Raw genomic sequence first — 17,340 nt, 5'->3', positions numbered from 1 at the left:
ATTTCGCCTTATTAAGATGCTTGCTATTATTTTCCAGTCCTTCTTTCCTTGCTATTGCTTCCTTTCTCTGTTGTTCCCTTGCTGCTTCCCTTTTTTTGTTCTTCTTTGCCTTTCCACACTATAACAGTCTTGCTTTCCTGTGCCCTTCCGTTTCTCTTTCTGTCCTTTGAGCTTTTCCATGTCCCTCCCTGCTTTATTAATTTGTCATTTCTTAACTATTTATCTTTCTCTTTCAGAATCTTACCTTTCTTCTTTAAATCTTATTTCTGTTGCTTCCCACCCCACTTCTTCTTTTTTCCTTCTTTTAAAATGCAATAGCAGTATAACCCTGTTCATGATTTTTTCTTTTTTTCCCGGTGCAGTCGTTCCCTCACATCCATTTATGTCTCTCTGGTTTTGTCATCATCTATCATTTAGTATATCCTTTGAATTTTTTGGGTTCTCTCACTTTCTCTTTTCTCTCTGTCTGTCTCGTTCTTTGCGACACCCAAAGGTTCGTCTCTTCCTCTTTGGCTTCATGTGCGGCCGAGTGCATACTGTATATAATCTTGAGTCTCTTGACTGATTTAAAGAAGGCTCTGTTCTGCTCTGCATTGTGTCTCAGAGCGAACACGCTGTGATCTGTTATCTGTCTGTTCCATTTTGCGTGCTGCATTGTAATGCTTTTGACACACTGACGTGCTCGCAAATACACTGATAGAGTGTACACACTCACAAATGCAGGAACAACCAGGTGTATATACAGAGCTGCACTTTCTTATGATCCCTAACAACAGCTGGGAGAATGTCTTTGAGCTACGAGAGCACTCATGCATCCACTCACACACGCATACAGATGGAGGGATTAGCCTTCGTGGTATCACATTAGCAATGTGACTCTGTTAATGGGCTTTTACTTTATACAGCAGAGAATAAATTTGCTCCTTTGACTCCTTAAACACATTGAACATCTCTCTGGCACTTTGTCTCTGTTTCTCTTTCTCTGGTCCTGATTCACTCTTCTCACTCTCTTGGTGTTGTTTTTCTATTAAACTGCTGCACAAATTACTTTCTGAATTTGAAATATGAATCAGTGTTTTCAGCTACCTTAATGTGAATACACAGTATTCAGTAAGGCACACCAGGATTACATAATTTTAATGGCTGTTTATGCCTCTTGATATTTTGCTAACAGTGGCAGAGAAGCTGCTGGGAATTTGTAATTGAAAAATATACTACTCCATTAGTAGTGAAGATACATAAACACATTTTTTTCTTCTCCTTTTTTCTGTGAAAGGGTTTTTTGGGGGAGAAGATTTTCAAGTTCAAGGGTTTAAGGACAGACGCTGTCGTTTGCTGTACAGACTGTAAAGCTCCTTGAGGCAAATTTGTGATTTTTGATACTGGGTTAATTAAAAATTGACTTGACTTGACTGTGAATTATGCTAGACACTATTCAGACACTGATCCTTAAAGAAATGTTTGCCATTTTGTGAAATACACTTGCTTTCTTGTTGAGAATTAGATGAGAAGGTCAGTGCTAAAAATGACTCCTACTGTACTTGTGTGTACAGTAGGAGTCACTGTGGTATCATGAGGTTTCCAGTCACTTCTATCTCACATTTAATGTGAAATGTGTCATAGAAAGAGCAACACAAGTCAAAGTCTCCTTTTTCCCTCCCTCCCTCTTTCTGTGCAGGCAGATGGATGATGCTGAGCCGTTGCTCTGGAGGTGTGGAGTGACAGGTGACAGAGGAATTGATGCGGCAGAGACAGGTCGCTGCTGCTGGTAAGAGAAAACAGCTGCAAAGGTCAGGCTCATCGATTGGGAGGCGAGGAGAAATAAGAGAACAGATTTACTGACACCAGGATGACAATGTTTCTAACGCGGTCTCTCTCGTTGAATTCAGTTTATTTTATTACAAAGCATAAACAAGGAACTCATTTTAGCAAATCAAACTCTAATAAAAACAATAACTAAGGTTATTCATCTTAGGGAAGCACCATGCAAAAACTAACAAATGTTATCCTTGTTGTCCCACATACCTTTAACCTTTAACTTTTGTCCTACAAAATAAAAGATGAGAAACTGAGAAATAAAGGGCATTGTTGTTAAAGAAATGGGCATTTAATCACTAAACAGCATTTATAGTCAATGGGCTTTATGCATATGAAATGTAGACCTGTAAATCTTATGTCTCAAACCGCAGTAGAAAAGAGCAATTAGTGCTGTTTGTAAGGCCGTTGAATAAGAAGAAATTCCTCCTGCCATCCTCCACTGTTTTATCTCTGAGCAGAAATGGCTTAAGCAAACATAAGTGCAGCAGCAATTTGTCCCTGTGGTGAAAAGAAAAGCGACATGTGTGCTTTAACTAGGCTTCGGTGGCATGCTCCTTTGTGAGTCTCCAGCTGGATCAGTGTAACTCTCTCCAGGAAATGGGGTGGAAAATGTTTTACAGTCACAACACCAATTATAGACTCAAGATGATGTGACTGGTTAGCTGAGACGTACACGCACTCGCTCTTTGGGCTGCATCTGATCTTTGGTTTGGAATTAATGAACTGTATGTTGTCGTGCCAACTTTAAGGCTAAAGTGAGATGATGACAGGGGAAAAGCTAATTATTGCTAGAATAACAAGTAAATGTCTTGTGGAGATGAGGGGTTGGTTTAATGTTTGGATGTTTGGAGTTTGTCCTTTTCTTCCGCTCACTCTTCTGTAACTCTGCCTCCCTCTCTTTATCTGTCCTTTTGTGTCCTCTCTTCTCAATCACTTTTCCTTTATCTCTCCGATCCTTTCTTCATCTAACCCTCTTACTCTTCCTCCTCTCCTCCCTGTTGATCCATCCCCTCGTCCTCCGCCTCTCCCTCCTCTTCCTACTGTGATGTATTGCTGCCTTATCAAGCTGGTTAACTGGCTCGCCTGCAGTGCTGTTTAGTTTCCTGTGAACTATGCTGATACTCTCCCTGAGAGGAGGCGATAGGAAGCAGCCTGTCTGTTATACACTGAGCAGTGCCCACACATCCCTACATGTGCGTGCACACACATACAAATCCTCATTGTCCTTATTTGAAGTTGTTCACACAGTTTTCTTGTGTTGCATTTTCATTTTTAGAGCACAGGTTCACTGACTTGCAGCTCTCACCTTCTTATAATGTTGTTTCCTATCATTTGGAATCATGCATACACAACAACCTCATTAATGACCTTAGTTTTAAGCAACCACACTACTATTTTATTGACTATGTGTTACACAAAGTCTTGTTTTTTCCAGCACAGACATAGCCAAGACAAATAATCAATAATTCCTGGTAGAATGTGTGGTTTGCAGTCTCCTTTAATCTACTGAGGGTGTAGATGTGTCTGACTACAAGGTGAGCTTCCTGTTTCTGGGAAAAAAGAAAAAAGATTTATCCTGGCTTTTCAGGGCTTGAGTAATGCCCCTGTTGGACTGAACTGAACTAGTGAGAACCTCTAGTGAGAGACTTTATAAAACTAGTGACCATATTATATACTTAACTATCCTCAAAGCTAATTTTTGAGTTATAGAAGATTGATAACACTGATGTCTGTGTGTTAAGAATGACTTAGCATAGCATATAAACCGGGGGCTTGGGGAGGAAACAACTTACCTGTGCAAAAATAATAGAGATGCACAGATCAATCGGCCAGAGATTGGAATTGGCCGGTTTAGAGCTTAATACAAACTGAAACACAAAAATGTATGGTTTTACAGGAAGTTGGCTTTTTCTAGCACAAAGTGTCTTTTTTTGGACATTCTTTAACTTCATAAGATTAAAAATTAAGCTTTTGAATGATATAAATGAATAATATACAATTTAAATTGTTTGATTCCTATAAAGAAAATGATTTTCTTCCATTAGTTTTCGTTATAGTCTTTCATACGACTGTAAAAAGACAGACAAGAAGAATGTCGAGTTGTGTTAATAAACAAGCAGATAGCGAAGTAACATTTTTTTTTTTTTTTACCTAAATAGGTTCACACACAATGAGATATAAAAACAAAATCACATTAAACAATGCAAATATTAACATGCCCACACAGAGTGAAGAAATGCAGAGCAGAGGTTTTATTATTGTGTTTATAGGAACACACACTCATTCTCCTCAGCCCATTCTATTCCTTCTGATACTATCATCAACTCAACACCCTCTAAACTATTTCAGCCGGCAGCCTGAGTCCATTTGGAGAAGTGTTGGCTTTTTATCTCGGCCCACACACACACACACACACCCATTCACTTTTCATTCTTAAACCTGCGCCCACACATTCTAAAAAAATGTCTCATCGGTTTTTGCAATCTTTCTTGCTGTTGTTGTATTATTTCTTGCAATTGCAGACATGCATGCTTATCCTTGAGCACATTTATGAGGTGCTAAATCACTAGGCCATCTGAGGGTTAAGGGTAAATACAGAGGACAGCCAGCATCTCTGCACACACGCACACACACACACACACTGTGATGCGAGCATGTAAACATCAGAGGTTTAGGTTTATTTTAAATAAATGTATAGTAGTGTTTTAAACTGTTAGCTGTTATGTCTTGCAAACAATTTGTTTTACAGACAATGTCTTATATGAGTCAGGATTTAAAGAAGCAAAAAGAGGAAGTTAGTGAGTAGCCATGAAGGAAAGCATTGGAGGATACAAATGGAATAAAAAATGGAGTAGGAATCCAAAGGTGGAACAAGGATGGAAAAGTCAATGCAATGATTTCAATGGATAGAAGGTAAATGGAAGGAAGGTTGGAAAGTCCGATGCTGAGGGCACTGGAAAGCAAGATTATACAAAGACAGACGGGAGTAGAGATCAAATTTGACTTGATTATGAATGATTACATGAATACAGTTTCTACAAACAGAAATGTAGAAACGATTGTTTCTTTTTTTTTTTACAGAACAACCTGATCCTCACCTCTGACCCAAAAGAAGAAAGGCCACCTTGGATACATCCAACTATACCAGTGAGATCTGCTAGAGGGGCAGAGACAGTGGGCACCAGCCATGGATAGTAACAATCCAGGTTTTAGCTCTAAAGTAGGGACACTCCCACTCTTCTACACGACACCAGAAGGTGGGTGTGACTGAACTCCATGAGGTGATACAGAACTTTTTGGCTCAGCCTACTCCTTGGGAACATGTCATCAATGCATTTTTTGGCAAGACATGGGAGATTCAACCTTCACTGAACAATTTGAGGCTGTTTACAGCTCGCAACACTTTACTGGATTACAGTATAAACCACAGAACACTTGTTCTAGCTAGTTTCTTCATAGCCCTTCTGCCCCCTTCCCTGTGATTCCCCATTCCCCAAGTTGCTCCCTGTTATCACCTCATCGACCAGATCCTGTTTTCATCAGTCTGTCCTCCTTTAATGTGTCCAGTTAGTTAAGAAGTTGAATAAGGGAGTCCACCCTCTTTGAACCTCAAATAGGATAAGGGTCTCTTTTTGTGATGGGAGGCTCAGCAAGGGTTCTCCTTGGTGGGTTTGGCACCACCACCTCCTCTCTCGAAGTTGGAGGTCGGATGGCTTGGCCAAGCAACAACCCCCTGGACTTCAACCAAACCCTGCCAGGGGGGAGTGTTGCAGGTGGAGGTGCGGCAGCCATGAGTGCAGGTCTGGACAATTTCACCCTTGAGTCTGTCACCAGGGCAGTGATCAAAGAGAAAAACTGGCCAGCCCTGCTTATACTTGTCATCATTGCACTGACAATTGGTGGCAACATCCTAGTGATTCTGGCGGTGTCACTGGAGAAGAAGCTCCAAAATGCCACCAACTTTTTCCTGAGGTCGCTGGCTGTGGCAGACATGCTCGTAGGCATCCTGGTCATGCCAATCTCCCTCATTAACATCCTCTATGGTGAGTAATGTGGACCCAGAAAACACTTAATCGTTTAAAATGGATTTTCTCACGTACTGTATTTGTAATGCGCTAGCCTCACAGACATTTTTAGATTTATTTGCCCAGGTGTTCAGATTTCAGCCTCTACCCCAAAACGCTGGAAGTGTATGGAATTTCATTTATGCTACTCACAGTACATGTAACATCGATATTTTACTCTGAACCAAAATGTCAGCTCCATGGTGTTACTGGAAGAAAAGCCAAGGTATCAGTCATCTGTCTTCTGGGAACCATGAATGCCTATACAAAGTTTTATGCCAATCCGTCAAGTGGATGTTGAGAGATTTCATTGGATGCAGGAAAGTTTGACCTGCAGTTGTCATGAGATGAAAAGTCAAGGGATCACTGCAGTCACTAGGATTCATCCCCTGGGGATCATGAATGTTTGTAAAAATTTCATGACAGCCCATCCAACAGATGTTGAGGTGTTGCAATCTGAACCAAACTGGTGAACCGACTGACGGATGCACATTGCATCCCCGGAGCCGCAACAGGCCAGCCCTCAGTTCAGTACAATAAGACGAGATGGTCCTATTTGCTATAAATACTTGTAGTTACTAATTTTTTCTGTATATTTTCACATCCTAATCATGAAAAGACACATACATGCCTATAAGTCTCACCCGGTATTTAAGCTACACTGCTGATTTCTACCCCGGATCTTGGGCCCCCACCCCCTCACCAGCTGTTGCCAGAACAATACGACATGTGCCCTGTCATTATTTCAACATTTATTTTAGCGTAATTATTGAAATGATTATTACTTCCCTGAGACATCACACAGTGTTATTTTGTGACTGATTCAAAAGCCGGAGCATGCCAACTTGATAATTGCAATATCGTACTGCTGTGTTTGCTTTCAATATCCATGCCAGGTTTCTTGAACACCCACATTGGCAGATTGGTGTATATCGTAGGCTGTGTACTGAATTTGTTTTCCATTTGTTGAGTTAAAAACATTATATTAAAGTAGGGCTGCCTTTTTGTTACATCTCAGTCAGGTCTTTACATGAAGGAGAAGTACATTTCTTACTGTGTAGATCTAAATGTCACCATCACTGAACTGATCACAGAGTAGATAATGGGAAAATCTTTTGCACGTACATTAACAGATGTTGGCCTTTGCAGTTTTCAATAGTCCCCATCGGCACCCACATTACTGACTTCTAAGAATTTTTTTTTTGACCTGAAGGGATGGATGTCATATCTGCATCTTATTTGGAGCCCATGTAAAAGCATTTTGATTAGGATTTCTGGGAATATCTTGCAACGGATAGGCCAAACAACAAGTATTTGGGGTGTGTGGTGTTGCCAGAACCTGTCTTCTGTTATCTGATTCATTTTATCACCTTTATGGAAAGTCAAGTTAGTGGAAAGTCCTTGTTTCTGTAGTTTAAGGCCACATTCTTTTCTTTTTTTTTAGCAGAGATATAAAGTTTATATGCTAAATGTTTTAGCAAATATTTACACATCAAGAAGACACAGTGCAATGTTAGCATTTTTAGATTATTAAGGTGGACAAACCCTCCACTGGTTTTATGAATAGCGGGTTTGAAGCTTAAGTCTGTCCGCTGCCATCTTGGCTTTACTCCACCTGCTATGGTTAATCCAAAAATGAATAAAGAGGTGGAGCATGAATGGACCTCGCTAGACAGCTAGTGGCCAGACACCTTTGGCAGGATAGTCCCACCTATCTCTCAAAGCAACCACGCCCTTAATAACGTGTAACTTTGTCTCAATATAATTTTAACAGGTGACTTATATAAAGCACAGTTGTCATGGAAGGGGAACTTAGTTATAGAGACCAAAACCGCTTTTTTGTACCAGACTGTACATGTTTATTTCTGCTGTAAAGTTGTTCATTTTAACATGGGAATCTTTGGAGACTGACTCGCTTTTAAGGCCAGCTTCAAATGGCCATGTGAAGAACTTCAGGGTTTAACACTTCAGCAGGTTGCTGCTTGGTTAGCATTCATTCCCTATAGGATCTTGTTTTTGGTGACCTAATGAATGTTTGGTATTCACTGAGAATTAACTATCTGTCTCTGTAGATTCTAAATGCTTCATTATGTCCACCAGCTAGTCTCAAACATTGCCTATCTGCAGAGTAGTGCTGGACAAATGGTAAAGAGTGGGCTTATCTAGGTAGGTGAACTCAGTTGTCTACTGTGGCAATGTGCTAAAAAGCTTTAGAAAGCTAAGAGAATCTGTAGAATTGGATGATAACTCTCTAGATCGTCACAACTGTATGAGAGACCTTTATATTGGTGAGTCTGGGCAAATCTTTCAGTCAAAGATGTGAAAAATATTTATTTTCACACATCCTCATATCTGTATTATTTTGATCCAGTATTTGTCTGAATTCTTTGGGACTGCAGAGGAGTGATGTGTGAGAACATCATGGTCTAGCTGACAGCAGAGACAGCCAAACATCAATACATTGACAAGACTATTATCATGACAGGCCAACAAATTTGGGGAAAAGATATTTAGGCTCAGTTGTCTCTAAAAGATTTCAAAATACTTTTTTGAGTAACTGTCATTGACATTCATGTGAGGAGTCTCCTTGGTTCTCAACTGATGTTGCGTGATTGTTTTTTGTTTTGTTTTGTTTTTTTTCAGAGAAAATATAGCTGAGCTTTTGTGCAAACAATGATTGTTTTGTGCTCATTACAATGGTTTTGTTCAGTTGGAGGATTTGATGGTTAAAAAAAAAAAAGAGCTGTATTCTAGTTATTATTCTCGATGTTATTCCTTGTCCAAACCTGGCTCCTACATCACCCACAATGCAACAGGTTGAACAGAGATTTAGGTGCGTTATTCTACTATTGGCTAATGGAACCTCTAGCTGCAAGCAGCGATGAGGAGCGGGCGTCAGAGGTCTGCTAACCTCACTTCTTTCTAACTCCACACTCCCAGATTTTTGTTGCTTTAAGGTTAATATAGTATTAAGTGTGTTTGGAGCTTTACCAATTCTAGGGTTTAACAATCAGGACATCCCAGCCTTTGCTACTTGCTACAGTTTTACTCACATTAATTCTTTATTCCTTCTTCTGTCTCCTTCCATTTTGCCCTGCAGCTTTTTTGTATCCTCAGCACAACTTGGCCAAACTTGCCATATTCATCTCTGTGCTTTGTAGCTGTCAGGCATCCTTGAGGCATACTAATCAGGACAGAGAAGGTTGATTGCTGCTCAATGGGCTGCGTATGGTCAATGGACACACTTGTTCACTCACCCCGTATCTGTCTGTTAGTTCGTGCTCCTGCTGTTGATTGCTCACTGCAGTAAACAATGTACACACAAACAAACAGACGCACAAAAAATAAACTGACAAATCTGTCTCTTTCTCTCCCTGTTTTGCAAACAGGTGCACATGCACCTCGAGACAAACAGTGTGTCTGTCATTTATATACACACCCATAAAGAAGTCCCTGCAAACACACCTGCAGCTGCTCACACAGTTGAATGGAGCTGGGATCTATACTTTCAGTGTCATCCATCAGACTTTATACTTGCATTGATCCCCACGGCTGGCTGGGTGATAAACCAGGCAAACACACACACACGAATGAAAACACACAAACACAGGCACATAATTAAATGTTGTTGGACAGTTAAATACACAGCAAATCCTTGGGAGGGTTAGTTTGAAGTTTTTTCAACAACCTTGTTTCTTATCAATGAGTTTTGAAATAGGTTTTCTTCAGTACAGTTCAATAGCAGCACCCTCTTGTGGGAGACATTCTTATGTCTTAGACTGGCTACAAAAGCAAAGACAATGTGCATCATCCCCTTCACTGTCTCCAACCTGAGTCATTGCGTGCTTTGCTTTTTTGTGTGTATATTTAACTGTCATCTATTTTCAATTTTTATTCATAGTAGAACTTTTTTTTTTTTTAGCTTGGGCACAAATAATATGGAGACAGTCACTATGCTACCGGTCAGTTCTCACACACACCTCCTAACTAGGTTGTAGTCAACAATTTTAGACCAGGCTGGGTCATTCAGCAGGTTTTCCGAATCCAGAATCCAAGCAAGCTGGCACATAAGCACAGCATTCCTGTCAGACTGGGACTAAAAGAAATTCTCAATAATGAATTATGTAGGTATAGGGTTTAGATGAGGAAGACAAATTTGTAAAATGAATAAGATAATATCTCTGGTTTTGCCACATCAGGTCTGATACAACAGTCCAGCAGTGTTAAAGAAGCATAGTGTCTGGAAAATGTTCTCCATCGCACAGATAATGTCTTCCATTTTATATTTCAACACTGATCCAACATCTGCCAGTGAATCTAAATATGACCTTGCCCCTAAAGACTGAGGGATATGCTTACATTTCAGATGAGTGCAATTTAAATTCATTTGACTTGTTTCCTTACTTGGCAATTTGTTTCCACTGTGATAAAGAATGCAAGTGATAATAAAACACTGATAATATATGAAGTGAGGAAGTGACACAAACAAGTCTAGAAGAATTGAATAAATCCCACCTCTGATCATAGTAAGCACATTAACACACACACATATATATACACGAAGGCTATTGTTCTGCATTGAGCACTGGTTGACTTAACTGGTTGGCAAGCCACACATTTACAACAATTTACACACACATTGATGTCAGACTTGACAGTGGATTAACAAGATGTGTCATCTCAATGAGAGAGAGAAATAGTGCAGAAAACTGAACACAGCTGAATTGTTTGGGGTGGTCAATGGCTTGCTGCCACGGTGCTCCACTAACCACAGACCAAATGATATTTAGAATATTTAAGAGAATAGTTACCCTAAAATAGTTACAGGCATGTTTGCAGTTTCATGATTTTAATGGACAAGAGATTAAAGTAATGACCCTACTTCCTAAGGAAACAAAATGTTAGCAGATCTACACTGTGTATATTTCGTTATAGACGCCGATCAACAAAGCCTTGAATCCCCCTTTTATTAGTATCTGATGTGCTGCCAGACAATATACTGATTCAACTGAAAACATATCTTATTAAAGAAGCAAGATGACCCCAGAATGCTGTTTCCTTGCCAGTCACTTCTTTTATAAATAGTGTTTAGCTGTAGCACTCAGAAGAGAGTCTCTCACTGTATTAAAAAGCAAACTCAGCTCACTTGCCAGCCAGCTGAATAACATCTTGTTTGTGTGTGCATGTCATGCATTGCCCCCAATAAGTGTTCGACCTCTGAAAAGTTATGAGCTGCCTCCTACTCGGCACGCACACAAACCAGGGATTCAAACTGCCTGCCTCATATACAGGGCTGCAGATTGCGAGTTATCAGTCACATTTTGCGCCCAAATAGATTTAAGGTCACACTGTGTGTGACTGCAAAACAAACTGTTTATGCAGGAATGACTGCTCTCACTGTGGAAATGGTGGACAGACTTAACAATCTCTGCAATACTGTCATCGTTGTGTTTATCTCCAGGTCTGTCATTCACTCGTCTCAGGATAAAGACTTCAGATCTATCAAATGTATCAATCCACACTGACTCAGAGACGCCCATCGTCCCTGCACTGCTTCTTTATGCTTCAAGTTTATTTTTTCCTTTGGTGCATTTGAAGTGTAATCACCACAGACAGCTGCTTAAATGAGGCAGATTGCCCGTTAGACTGTTTATGAGTTGGAAACTTTTTACTTGAATCACTTCTGATGGCTCAGGCTCTGGTTTTACTTTCCCCTCATTCTTTGTAGCAAGACGTGGAAATTAATAAATCCATACACATAAACGCTACTGACTTCTTGCTGATGAGCTTACATGAAGACTGTTTTGGTCCAGTACATTTCTACTGTCAGTCAGCCTGTATGAAGACCGTGCTGTTCTCCTGCTGACAGACAGCTGTTCTGATGAGAGACGCTGCACGGAGGCCAGAGTCAGTGTGGATTGAATGGATCAAAGTCACGCATACCTGCTGCTCACCTCTAGTCAGGTCCCAGTATGATGTTAGTAGTGGCTGAAACCCGCCATCAAGTTCTTCTTTAAGTAGTACTAAAAGCTACAAGTAACTTAAGCCCGAAAAAGAGCTGCACTTGCCGGGTGAGTGAGAGCTGAACTGTGCAAGAAGTCCAACAAAGACATCACCAAAAAGCAGAAATTCTTCTTCAGAAAAATAAATAAATCGTGAATATAAACAGCAAAGCATGCACGCAATTCATCGATTTGTGCTTCATTTGAAATGTAATAGGCTAATCATCAGCATAATTGCCATCACTATCATCATATTGACTGCTAGGCTATAGAGCACTAAAGTGACTACATAAAAAGAGCTGGACACTTGTTCCAGAAGTGATTTTCCCATTTATTGTGTTGTATAAGTCTCCCTGTCTCTGAATGTCATTATAAATACAGGCTATGTACATAGGATGGTAAGGTTATTTCAAATTATTTATGAAAAATACAGACTCTTTTGCATTATATTGTAAAACAGAGGCGGTGCCACCATCTGAGAGAATCAGTGGCTTGAGTGCCACCAATATGAAATGTGAATCTGGGGCCCTGCATGCTGCTTATCCTACAGATGTAATTAAGATGTATGTGTCTGGATGCCAGTCTTGTCTCTGCAAGGATGGCTTGTATACAGTAAATACTGTGGCTATAGGTGTTGAGAGAAGACAATGAGACAGACTTTGCAGCATATGCCTGCTTTAGAAAGCCCACACAGCTGCTAATGATACAGATGAGAGGTGCACGGATGCATGATCAGTGTCCCCTGATGTTCTTCAGTTGTATTTTACATTTCACTTTTTTTAATTATTCAAGATCTTCAGAGGAAACACAAACAAAAAAGAACTGTTCCAGGAGATTCTTCTTCACAAAATGATTGCAAACTTTGAGGCATCTTAAATCTTTTCATTTCTGTTTTATAGTCACAGTCTGTGCTGCATGTTATGAAGCAGAGTGTGACAATGAATATGAGCATACGTATATAATGCTGTGTTGATGCTTGGAGCTGTTTATCAGGATGCTGTGTAATTTCCTTTTGGCTTTCTTTTTGTTTCTGAAATATGTTCATTTCCACTCTGCATCTCACCTGCTTCTGCTGGGTAAATTGGTGCCAGGGTATCATTTTAGCCTGCTAAGCAGCAGGCACACTAATCAAGCTAATTAATTTTCTTCAGTTTAAGCAAAGGTTAACCTTAATGCTCTCCCAGCTGGCCTCTGCCAAGATGTTCCCAGATGTATCTCTGTTAGTTATTACAACAGCTCTGGCGTTATCCAAGGTGGCACACTGTCCCAATGCTGAGATGGTTGAGGCTGATTTTATTCCCTGTGACCCAAACTGTCCACCTTGCAAAGCAGTGAGGCAAAACACTGACTCATTACCAGCTCTACACGGTAGTGCATGGTCAAAGCTGTGAACTTTGGTCTTCCTGTAGAAGAGGAGAAAAAAAAGGAAGATCTCACCCTCAGGGATCAATAGATCATCACAAAAAAAGAGTCAGTTTTAGCTTCACAGACTGTAGAGTAGCTCTGATATTGGTCTCAGTGTTTCCTGCTGCGAGTTAAATAACCACTGTGCTCACAGATGAGAGAGACTTTTAGCCAGAGTAGCAGCATTTGCTTCCTCTCTGTCAGTCAGGCCAGAGTGACATATCTTAACAATGACCGAATTTACTGCCATGAAAACGTATACAGACGTTCATCATGCCCAGAGGATGAATCCCTATGATGGGATCATTAGGATTCCCTGAATCGAATCTGGATTTTTTTCTCACAGGGCATACATTCATACAGTATGCACTGTGGTCCTGTACAGAAACAACCACCTTCTTTTATAAATAGCATCTAAACTAGAGCTTTACCTTCCTATTGGTAATATTTATATGCAAAATAATAATTCAGTAATAAACCTCTGCAGCTGTAGAGAACTGTCCATGTAGACACCTTTGTCTGATTAACCTATCCCATAATAAACTATTCTATCAAACTCTCCCCTTAGCCTGATTTCTCAGGGGAACTGGTGTGCTGTGCTTTGATGTACTCTAATTAATTAAAGTTTAGTCAGCCTCTCTATGCTGCATCGTAAGTCTCCATAGCCTACTGATGCTGGTTCACTCAGCCAGGCCCTTAGAACAGATGGAACATACTACATCACTGCTTTCAAAGTCAACCCAATCAACTGCAGTGGGGAAAGAAGAAACTGCAGGCAGATCATTTTCACATCCCTCTTTCTGTTCCTCCAGACTATGCCTGGCCTCTCCCCAGCGCTCTGTGTCCAATCTGGATCTACCTGGACGTGTTGTTCTCCACCGCCTCCATCATGCACCTGTGCGCCATCTCTCTGGACCGATACGTCGCCATCCGCAACCCCATAGAGCACAGCCGCTTCAACTCCAGAACCAAAGCCATGATGAAGATCGCCGCTGTCTGGACCATATCTATAGGTCAGAATGCATGACATACTGTATATACAATTTAACCTTTGCTAAACTTGGCCTCTTGCTTGCATGCGTCTACTAGCAGGCGCTGCTAAATTTAAAACATGTTTCTATAGAGGAGGTTTTCTGATTCCTAAATGCAAAATAACATTCAGGTTATAAGCATAATCCAGGAAATTATCAATTGAAATGAAATAATATTATAATACATTTTATTTATAAGCCATGTTTCATGATACTCAAACATGCATTACATTCTATTGTACAGCGTTCCTGTTAATTTGTCCATCCCCCTTATAGACCCACATAGATATTTAGTTGACTGACAACAGTTATTAAATTTTGGAATGACTTTTTGGGATCCTGTGGTAATTTCTGCAAAGGTCCTGATAGCAAACCTATGGGCTTTCTGGGAACACTGTCAGTTTGTTTATGCTCAAAGCATCTTGCAGTTCATTGTTACAGTTAGAACCTGTTTGCCTCACATACTTGTCTAATCCCCAGTGGTGATCACAAAACGTTTCATATCTAACTTTATCTGTAGGAAAGAAAATGCCATGCAAATTAATGAATTATGAAAATGTATGGCAACTGTTATCAGTAGCAAATGGATACTATTTATGGAAAAGAGTTAGACTGTACACACACAGGAGGTGCATGCGAAAAAAATAGAATCTATATGCAATGGTAACCTGACTGTTTTCTGAGTAAATAACCAATTCTGTGAATCAGATACAAATATTGTAAAGATGCAGATAGTGCCCTGCAGCTCTGCTGGTACACGAGAAGCACATCATCCACCTCAGTCTTGCGATTGCGTTTGCAGATACTCTAAGCTGTTTCTCATTTCCTCTTGAAGCTTCAAGTGAGCAAAATACGAAACTGCCTTTAAGACACAATAACTGATTGGAACAAATTATTATAAGCATTTACAGAAATCTACAGGAACCACAACAAAATAATCTTGCCACGAGGTCTGTTTACAGAAGCAGGCGTTCTGCAGCATCACGTCATGTCACGTCACATGATCTTCATCAGCAGATGGAGTTTGCCATGGAACCTTAGCTACTGAGCACTTTAAGGACATCTCTTTCCTTAGTTTAAAAGTTGATCTTCTGTAAAGATCATGTTAAATGAGGGAAGATACATCACTAATAGTTTCTTTTTTTGTCCTGTTTCAAACCTCGGGTCACTTTGGTCTTTCTTCTCTTTCAATGTTTCCTTGTTCAGTCTTTTCAGCTGTATAGTAGCCTGAAGCAATCAGTTTGTTGTGTGTGTGTATGTGCGTCTTTGGGGGACGACACACCTCCCTCTGAGGAGAGAATCTAACTACAGATCTATCTGTCAGATTTCTGTTTTGGATAAAAGTTAATTTTACATTGGTGTTGCCTGAAAGGCTGAGCTGATGTGAACATCTTTTCCGAGCCACTGTTCCTACATAATCAACAATATGATGTGATGCATTAGCTGTGCGAGTACTGGTTACTGACGGTAAATAATCATAAAATCTTTCCAAATAACCCCTGGTCACTGCATGTGTACCTGCTGTAGTACAAGTATAATAGAAGTGTTTTTCTTTGTGCTTTTTACACTGTTGTGTAGCTTAAAATATCCACCCCTGAAAGCGACTGAGTGCTCCAGCTGGACTCATCATTACTGACATATTTTCCTCTGAAGGCCATTTTCTGCAGCTGTTGTAAAGCTGCTTTGCAGTGAGAGGTTGTTTTTTTTTTATGAAAGCAGCATTGACAGATGGAGATAATTGACACCTCCAGATACCAGGTACTTTATTCCAATTTCCTTGACCCTTCAAGAGGGTCTACACCACAACATTCAGTCATCGCTGACATCTGAGAGGGCTTGGAGTGATCAATGCTAAAGGATTAGCAATGTTCCACCCAACAGAACATGTATTAATACACCATGACAAGATTTTCTGCCTCTTTTTCCCCACTTCTCCCTCCATTTCCTCTTCAGACCACTTACTGTAGAAGTGATGCATCAGTTCTCAGCTAAAGTCTTGATAAACACACAACAGTTTCCTCCTTTGTGACAAATCTGTTTTGGCCACATTTGGTAAATCTCACACATTTACAGAGATATAGATGTAGATAAAAGTGAACGAAAGGAGGAGTCTGGTTAGAAATATAATTTAATGTCACACCCCAGAACCGAGACAGTACTGCTGTGCTCAGCATAAGGAAAACCACACTTCACAATCTACTGCGCTTACTAAAGCCACAATTTTTCTGCAAAGGAAGGTCAAAATATAAGTTTGTGGTGATAAAAAAAAATAAGACCCATCTCTGGACCCTATCTCTAATAATTTGTGCACAGCCCCCAACCTGTAAATTTCACTGCGGCTATAAACAAACATTTATAGCCACTATCTGGCCTCAAAACCACATTAGCTGTGTTGATCATGTATATTAAATGTGCAAGAATTCCTTTTTGGAGTTATCAGTGTAGAAGCAAACATAAACAAAGGGATGCGAGAATGACAGTCTCGGTAAAGAAAAGTCCATGTTCTCTAACGTTCTGTTTGCTGTGAGAAATCACTTTCCACAGATCAAGTTGACTGATGCCTACAGATACCAGGTAGAATTTTACTTCCTTCTCTCTTCTTGTGTATTCCTTCACAGCTGACTGCTTTAGAATAACAACAAATCCCCTGTTTTCCTTTCGGCATTTCCTTGCCACCTATACAGGTTTGGCACTGCTATACGTGCTACTGTGATTGAGGTCTGAGGACTTGACAGCGATCAGTGCTGAAGGATTAACGACAAAACATCCAAGAAGAAGACCTTTGTGGCCATTTTCCCTGTACACTTTCTATGACTTAGAGGTTGTTTCAATCCATATGGGCTTGTAGGTCCAGTATAACTTTTAATAATATATTACAAAAATTATACTGACTTCATCACAGTGGCCACTTGTTCCTCCAAATCTCTAAAGTGTAGCTCTGCTTACCACTGATCCTTGGAAACTTACAGCTGTAGCTTTGAAATGGCACTCAATGTACTTTTTTATACTTTATTTGCATTG

The 17,340-nt window shown here is 40.1% G+C and overlaps 1 protein-coding gene across 5 annotated transcripts in view; it reads left to right on the top strand.

Moving 5' to 3' along the window:
* Positions 1–17,340, top strand: part of htr2cl1 (5-hydroxytryptamine (serotonin) receptor 2C, G protein-coupled-like 1) — a 101,262-nt gene that overhangs the window by 77,150 nt on the left and 6,772 nt on the right. For all 5 annotated transcript variants that reach the window (XM_020619567.1, XM_020619565.1, XM_020619563.1 and 2 more), the window contains 3 exons: positions 1,679–1,768; positions 4,900–5,861; positions 14,101–14,301. In XM_020619567.1, the coding sequence (XP_020475223.1) occupies positions 5,456–5,861; positions 14,101–14,301 (607 nt within the window). In that variant the 5' untranslated portion in view covers positions 1,679–1,768; positions 4,900–5,455. The remainder of the gene's footprint in view (positions 1–1,678; positions 1,769–4,899; positions 5,862–14,100; positions 14,302–17,340) is intronic.

The sequence above is a fragment of the Monopterus albus genome, unplaced genomic scaffold, assembly GCF_001952655.1.
Source record: "Monopterus albus unplaced genomic scaffold, M_albus_1.0 scaffold222.1, whole genome shotgun sequence".
Classification (NCBI taxonomy): Eukaryota; Metazoa; Chordata; class Actinopteri; order Synbranchiformes; family Synbranchidae; genus Monopterus; species Monopterus albus.
The sequence above is the reverse complement of the archived record's forward strand: the minus strand, read 5'-3'. Positions and strand labels throughout refer to the sequence as shown.